Here is an 8,054-nt window from a genome sequence, read left to right as displayed (position 1 = left end):
CAATACACGGAGAACTGCTGAGGCGGAAGAGCTTCCGGAACAGTCATTTATCGCCTCGTTGTAGGATGGCCGGAGTTCTAGTATAAATGTTGCTCAGGCGGAAGACGAGTGCTCGGTCCTTAGCCAGGTGCGAGGGCGACGGAATGCTTATGCCGACGACGAGGATTTCGCTTGAATCGAGAGCAGGCACTCTATCCGATGTCGCTCCTCGTGCCGCCGCAGCTATGTGTCACATCGTAGTCTGAGAAACTCTGGAGGAATTCTGCGTCTGGTGGGAATGGAGCGGCTTGCGCCGCCGACTGGACTCACACTCTTGCCACATGGTGCTTGCGAAAGAAGTTAATGAGATCGCTAAGTAGCTTCGCGGCTCACCGCGTGCTCCGGTCCCAAGAACGGTATCCCCGCTGCTCCGGCTTCCCTCACCGTTCCCGGCACCGTCAGGTTCCGTCTTCCCAGCCATCCAGAGGCCATTCTTTGTGAGAGAACACGCTCGGGGTGCGAACGGCCATCATCTGACTCCAGTCCTCAACAAACCGAAATGGAGCTCTCTCTCCCGTTTTCCCTGTTTGGTTCCTGGGCTCCTAGCCGACGTCGATAATGTTTACGACGGACCCGTCTGGCTCTCGCAGGCGCTTCTACGCTGTCATGTTGCTGTTGACGCCGCCGCCGATGCCGCCGTCGACATCGCCATGTTGTCGTCTACTCACTTCTACAAGTAATACACTTTCATTCGTTTCTCTGTTTACATCAGTTTTAGAGACTTCACTTCTGACGGTGCGGACCAGCTCCCCGGCTCCCCTCGGTCCCAACGTCCCTTGGTTCTCTCTCGTCGTTCGTACACATTCCTTATATCCCTCGGGATACTTCCCTCTGTCTGACTTTTCCCACTCTCTGGACCTCCTCCCTGATTTTCTTGATGGTCGACGCCGTCTATGTTGTCGTAGGCTGGTTTCGTGCGAAACGTATAAACGTCAGGTCGACAGCCGTTGAGGCCATCGCATCGCTAGACGTGCTCTCGCTCGTCAGCGGTTCCCCATCGACGTCCCTCCCTGCCGCAGTCTACGATTTCTGCTAGTTCGTCTCGACCGCTGCAGGAAGACCATCTACCCACATGACCAGCCGCCCACCCATCCACCGACCAACCTACGAACGGTGAGAGAGCCGAGTCCGTAGCGACCACGGCGACTGACGTCGCCCACCTCTTCCTGGCGGGACGATTCCCGTTAGCGTCAGGTTTCTTTCGCGAACGAATCAACGGACCGAGGGGCAGAGGTCAACAAAGATTCGAGGCAGCGGTGAATAGCGTGTGGAAAACCACGCATTTACGCGGAGCTCCCAGTGGCGTGTGAGCGAGCAGACCAGCGAGAGAGAGTGAGAGAGAGAAACAGCGAGAGTGAATCAGAGCGAAAACAAACGCCGCCGGCTTCGGTTGGCCGTGCTCGTTGATTTGCATGACATTCGTCGCATGTACTCGGCTCCCGTGGAGCGGGAGGAGCGCTCCCAACTCCCCAGAGTCGGCTTGCTCTATTTTGTTTCGGTGCGTTCTGGATCCGTGCGAACCACAACGTCGGAACCCCGCCCCGCATTCGCTCGTGGCGATTTTCCGTGCGGGAACGCTCCGAGTGTCGTCGGGTCGATAGAGTGATTCGGTAGCATTGAGCAGCAATGCTCACTCCACTGTCTCGTCTTTCAGAAGAGATATCCTCATCGAATAGGAAAGCAGTAATATAGCTTTGCCGCCCGTCGAATGTCAGGGATGTCGAGCTCAGTCGAGATAATGTCTCGTTGTATCGGTTTTCGCGCTTTCCGTTCTGTCGCCTAATAAATACTACTGACAGCAATATAGTTAGTCGCACGACGTTCTGACGTCTCGGATTTCGGTAGCTCGAAAGGGACTCAAAACAAGAGATCCTCCGAGAGGAATCAATTGATTCCCCACGAGGAGACTGCGATGACGCTTTCCCCTTCATTTATTAGCAGAGAGTTTCCATTGAGGCCGCGAGCCGACTTGACAGAACACACGGCCGAGTTGCGAGACGGATTCCGTTGCCCAGTCTGCTGTGGCGACTCTTCAATTACAGCCGCGTGCCGTGCGGCAGAGCAGAAACGGGTCTAGGAAGCCGTCGGATAATTCGAGAGAAGTAGAAAGAAGCAGTGTGTGTGTGTGTATCGCATCCATTAATAACTCCACACTCGACTGTTGCAGACAGCCGTAGAGCCGGTGTGGGGGCGACGCCGCCGGAGCCGATTCTGGAAATTTCGACTTCTTCGCTGAACGCTCTGGCTGTTCTCACAAATGGTCCCTACTCGAGGTAAGAGCGCTTTTAACTTTTGCAAGCGAGTCCGCCATTAGCCCGCGTTCGTTATCGGAACATCCATACGAAACGGAACGTACTTTTATCTCAAACACTCGGTCGTGCTTAGCTGACGTCCCGAATAATGTACCACGATCACCCCCAACGGAGTCTGCGAAACGATCAAATTTCCGTTGATGGAGACCTCGATTTCTCTCTGAGTTCAGAAATGTATCATAGTTACCTGGTTCTAAAATTCTACGCCTCTGCAGACCATTGCTCACAATCCTCACCGTAGGCTGCTCCCTGCTCGTTGTTAATCTACTCGTGTTTGTGGGGACATTCTGTCAGCATCGCGAAAGATCGAAGCCGAAACAGCAAGCCAAGGAGACGACGGACGCGGCAGCCGCATCGAAAGTCGTGAGTTGAAATATCGACCGCAGAGTCCGAAGGCGTACAGGCTACGCCGTCATCCCCATGCTGTAGACAAGTGTTCCGTTTTCGTCGCGTCAGACCACCTCTCTGGAATGTCTCGCTTCCCCGGTGCGCTCGTTACCTCGATGGTTGGCTGCTTCCGACGTCCATCATATTCGAAAACGCCTGCTGTATCTGCCAGCTGATCCTGTCGGAGTTTATTTTCGTTTTTGCGCTCCGCTAATTTCGTCTTCGTGCGGTGGAGAAACTCCTTCTCGGAGGCCGCTCACATGCTACTCAACGCGGTCCAGCGCCGACGCCGTCGACGCCGTCGCTTTCTAATGCAATGGCTCCCTTTTCCGCGAAACGCAGAGTCACGTTCGCTCGAGCGCGACGGGATCACCCGGAGTCAGCGGGCATAGCCTTGAGTTTCGAGTCGCGAATTCGACACGGACAGAGACCACTATTGTTTCTCGCAGAACTGACTGAGTGTTTTTCTAAAGACTTAATTCGTTCTTTCCTTCCGGCTCCGGCCACAAATCCGATGATCGGGTGACCGTGGGATTCGCTGACTGTCCAGAAGACGGCACTCGTTCTCCCATCTTCGTTTCCGAATCTTCAGGCGATCGATGCGAAAAGATGGGAAACCGAGGACGTCGTGTCGTTTACGCCGGAGAACTGAGGACGTGGAAAGTGAGCTTCCCGAGTGCGAAGTCCGCGGAAGAGTTCAAAGTTTCTACGACTCTGCGGGTCATTTGACGAGGAATCTCCTAAATGCGGATCCGAATCCTCCGTTTCCACTGTGGCTAATAAACCGAATAAGAAGATCACGATACCGATGAGGAAGAGGGAACATTATTGGGCCGCCAGTATGTAGGGAGCCCGGGACAGAAAAACGAGGAAGAAAAATGTGGAGTCGCTGCCAGTGGCGGCCTCGAGGTCTTCTGTCATGATTCCGCGCGGCAAGTCCCTAGTGCCGACGCCTTCCTCGGCTCTTCCTCTCGTGGTTCTTCTGTCTCGTTCTTCCCCTCTCCCCGGGCTCCTTGTACCAGCAGACGTGTTGGCAGTGCCCGTGAGCGTCGACTGGTTCGTCGGGGTTAGCTAGTGATAATGAGCCCCCCGTAGAGTGAGAGCGTCCGCAACGACAACGGCGGGCGAGGACGGTGCTCGGGAAACAACAGTCGAAGGAAAAACAAGCATCCGAGCAACCAGTGAGAAATCAGAGAACTTGGAGCACGCACGCAGTCTCGGGATGGGCGGGTGTTCCGAAGGGGAGCGACGGGGTTTTGATGCGAGAGGCCGAGAAGCCAGCGGTGCAAGGAAGGAATTTTTCTCCGGTGGCTTCTGCTGCTTCTATGTAGGAAACTTCAAAATTGCCTCGAGCACGAACGTTCTGAAGCGCGTCTCTGTGATCTTCGCGTGCAACGAGATGATGCGTCCACTAGAACTCTTCCGAAGCCAATGCTGTCATCAAGTCAACAAGGAATGCTCTCTGCTTTCGAATGCTGGAGAGTTTTGGTCTTCGTTCGAGTTGCGTGAAGTCGATAGGGCAGCCTCAAAGGGCAATCATATCATGCCGTGATCCCGCGGGGAACAATCAGAACAAAAAGGGAAGAGAGCTGTCTTTCGTAGTCGATCTTGATCGCGCCCGGTTCAACGACGAGCATCCCTTAATATTCAACGCTCAGCAATGGAGCCCTGATCTGGGCCTGGGTTTAGAGCCCAAGTCCGGCGATTCGAAGGGAACCCCTCTCCCGGACCTAAGCGAAGAATTCCTCGTGATCGAGAATCTTCCACGTGGTATATTTCTCAGAGATTGCTGCGAAACTTCGACAGGACATGAGTCGCGTATGAGGCGGAACTGACAGGCAGACTCTGCGTCTTTGACTCGGATCATAGAATTCGCATCGCGGCCGTTCTGGGAGGGAGAAGCTGCGCTGGTCGATTATGAGCGAAAACAGATCTCATTTCTTCCCGGCTGCATACGCAGGCGGATCAAACAACTCACGGCCGCAAGCTGGTGTTTATCTCTGCTGTGCTTCTTGTTTAGTACTCGGCGGCAGTCTCTCTCTCTCGAGTAATTCCGAACACTGAATATTTGCTCTGCGTAATTTCAGTCCATCAAGGAAGAAGACTCGTGCTTACAGAAAACCATCCTGCAGAAAGACGCTGCCATGTTATTCCTCCAGGAGACCGCGGGACACAATTTGAACCAGGTGAGACTGGAGCCGCTGCGAAACAATGACGCTGAGGGGCAATAAGATGCTAATTTGTCGAACAGCAAAAGGTCGGCTCGCTCGAGTAGACCAACACGGACACGTCGATACGTATTGCACGAGGACCCCTCTATTCGATCGTGCACAACGAAAGTGGCTGGGAGGTTCTCATCCACGACTGTCGTCCCTTTCGGAGCTGATTCTTGCTGATGAGAGCTCCTCTGAAGGGAGAAATATCCGATATCGCCTCTAGGAACGTCCCACGGGCGATTCAGAGGTGTCAGAATTCAAGGGGACAATCCTTCAAGGGGAAATTTATTCACTTCAGCAACATCAGACCCCCACGGACCTTTTTGAGGCAACACTATCCTCGGATGCGAATCTCGGCAACGCTTTGGAGACGTGTTATATGTATCAGCTGCCTTCGAGTTTTGTCGCTTCCACTATGCAACGAGTGAGTATGAGCTCTTTTTGACGTGAAAACGTCTTTAAGTTCATCGCGCATACAGACCAAGGGTACTTCGTCCTCAGCGTCACGAAAGTGATCCGCTTTTGACGCTTCATAACTTTGTTCCCCGAACACCTAGATCTTCGCGGTGTGTGCCATAGTATCGAAAATTTACGGCACGAGCTTCCACGCGATTTTGGAGCCGATTGGAGTCCTCAGAGCTCCCGTTCAGCGTGATTCGTGCAACCCTCTGAGATACCTCGATTCTTGCATAAATAATCGCTTTTCTCAGTGCTCAGACGCTGGATTGATCGGAATTGCTTGCCCGGCAAAGGCGACGATGTGTGCCGTCACCGACGCTACTTATATCATTTTGAGGAGCCGTCGCGAAAGAGATTTTCAGGAGAATTCAGGCGATCATCAGAACTCATCAGATCTTATGCGGGCTTCGTTATCCAGCGATATCCCTTTTGATTTGATCATCGCGGTGTCTGCGTTCGCATACTGATCTACTTTGATTAAGCGACCGTCCAGATGAGGCCGAAAAATGCTAGTAGGAGGCGTCTCAAGCGAAAAGCCCAAAGTTTGGCTTGTGGGCCAGCCAAGAAGTCAAAGAGCGCAGCTGAGCGATCTGCTCTGTATCGGAAGCGACATCGGGAGTTCGGGAGGCTTCATTGCTACATTCTCAAGCTACGAACCATGCTCGCAATGGGGAGAATGGGAGTCTCGGATCTGTTGAGGACATAAGCCACGGCGCTTCACATGAAATGGAGCCGGAGATAGTGCGATGTTCCAGGTATGAGCAGGTATGGGGGCGCGCGACAAAACACTTCCGACACATTTAATCGAAATCTCTATCTCAAGCTGAGTAAACTCGTTCCGATCGCGGGAAACGATCTCCCGAAGACTCAGGCGCAAACCACAGTTCTTATTGAACTGCTATCAAAGCCCGTGAACACGACGGTCGATATCCTCGTAGTGGTATTCGACGTGAGGCTACCACAAACTTTCAACAGTCGAGATGGTATCAACCGCGAAAAACAAACGGTTACTGTACTCGACGACAGTATGAAAATGGTGAATCTTGGCCTCTGGTCGGAGTTTGTCGGCAAATTAGATGGAAAACAAGGTGATGCAGTCATTCTACAGAACCTCCAAGTGCGAGATTACAACGGCACAAGACAACTGTCAACAACCACAAACACAATCATCCGTGAAGCGGCAGGCGATGCCGAAGCAGAAAGGCTTCAAAAATCACAGAATCCGCATAAATCACATTAGATCACCGCGAGTTTATTTCTTCATAAGCAACACAATTATTCCGCAGATTTCCAAGAGTTTGTTGCGTAACCGGGACGTTTTCACGCCCCACCAACGGTAGTGCTTGAGCACTACCTCTTCAGGACTTTTTCCGATGCTTCGGTGTCAAATCGAATGCTCGCGCCCCGTTGGTTCGCAATTCACTCGACGGGCTTCCCTGCTCGCTACCGAGTAGTCGCTTCGCAAACGCGGGTGCCAGAATCATGTCTCATCCGAGTCAACTATCGGCCGCGGACGCAAACTCTCGGAAAACGGCGTCGGTACAAACTTGGGGAATACGTAGAAAATCAAGTGCACGCCCGAAACCTTCCGACGAAGGGACGTCGGCAGCCGTTATCGGCAATCTGCTAAATGTACATCTAATCGAACGGCCGGCTTCTCCACTCTCCGTTAGAGAACCCCGCGCGGCTCACTTAGTCAGAGCTGGATGGACGCTCATAACATATTGAGTACATTTGTCATCCGCTTACTTCTCATCGAGAACAAAAGGTCATTTGTACGAACGAACAAGCATCTGCTGACGATTCCAATTCGTCCCCACGCTCTTCGTCTCTATCGCTCTTTCTCTCCGTCGAATGCCCCGGGGCTATTATTTCATCTCCATTCGATCGGATCGGTTCCGCGGAAATGAGCGAATTTTCGGTCTTCCGACTGACATTTCGGACTCCAAACTTCGACGGCTGATCCGATCGATGCCACGTACATTCTGTGGATGGATTTCCGTCGTCAGTTCTCGTCAGATTCGATATCGATCGTCGGAGAGTCGTTCGGGAAAAATACCCGCCTTGGGAGACTGCTCCCGAGCCAAACGCTGTGGGAAGAGAGATTTGACTCCCATGGAGTTTTTAACGCGGGAGAACACTTTCTCGCAAACCTTAAAAGCCACGCCGGTCCCCGATCAAGGAAAAAAATGGAGAGCTATTTCACTTCTCGAAACACGGCATAGTTTCGAGAGAAGAAGAATGCCTCGTCATCAGTACGTGAGCAGAAGCGCCGTAGGCGTTTGGCCTTGGTTGTCACAGTATATGTTTTTCTCTGGTCAGAGTCGGCCACGTATTCCTGAAGGAGAGCTGCAAGGAACACTGACTCCACTGCCGAACGTGGTCCCGACAGGCGTCTCGATAGGCGGCGGTCTTGGCAACGGAAACTCCCAACAGCAACCCGATATCGCGGTGTCTTCATCATCGGCAACGTCCACGTCGGGAATGACCATCACCTCCGTCACGATGGCGAGGTTCGTATGCTCGACAAAAGGCCACGAAAAGTGGCGAAACTTGAATAGGATAAAAAGCGCGAAAGATACACCACATGCAGTGCGGGAATGGAACATCCGAGCGACGCATTGACGGCTGTCCTTTCAAT

General features: G+C 52.8%; 1 protein-coding gene across 1 annotated transcript in view; it reads left to right on the top strand.

Annotated features, from left to right (window-relative positions):
* LOC114828384 (neuroligin-1-like) overlaps positions 1-6,653 on the top strand; it is a 33,678-nt gene extending 27,025 nt beyond the window's left edge. Inside the window, exons 16-19 of the mRNA XM_029112291.1 lie at positions 2,207-2,312; positions 2,567-2,714; positions 4,826-4,924; positions 6,237-6,653. Coding sequence (XP_028968124.1) covers positions 2,207-2,312; positions 2,567-2,714; positions 4,826-4,924; positions 6,237-6,653 — 770 coding nt within the window. The remainder of the gene's footprint in view (positions 1-2,206; positions 2,313-2,566; positions 2,715-4,825; positions 4,925-6,236) is intronic.
* Positions 6,654-8,054: the final 1,401 nt, after the last annotated feature.

The sequence above is a fragment of the Galendromus occidentalis genome, unplaced genomic scaffold (assembly GCF_000255335.2).
Source record: "Galendromus occidentalis unplaced genomic scaffold, Mocc_1.1 scf7180000077488, whole genome shotgun sequence".
In the NCBI taxonomy this organism is placed as follows: domain Eukaryota; kingdom Metazoa; phylum Arthropoda; class Arachnida; order Mesostigmata; family Phytoseiidae; genus Galendromus; species Galendromus occidentalis.
The sequence above is the reverse complement of the archived record's forward strand: the minus strand, read 5'-3'. Positions and strand labels throughout refer to the sequence as shown.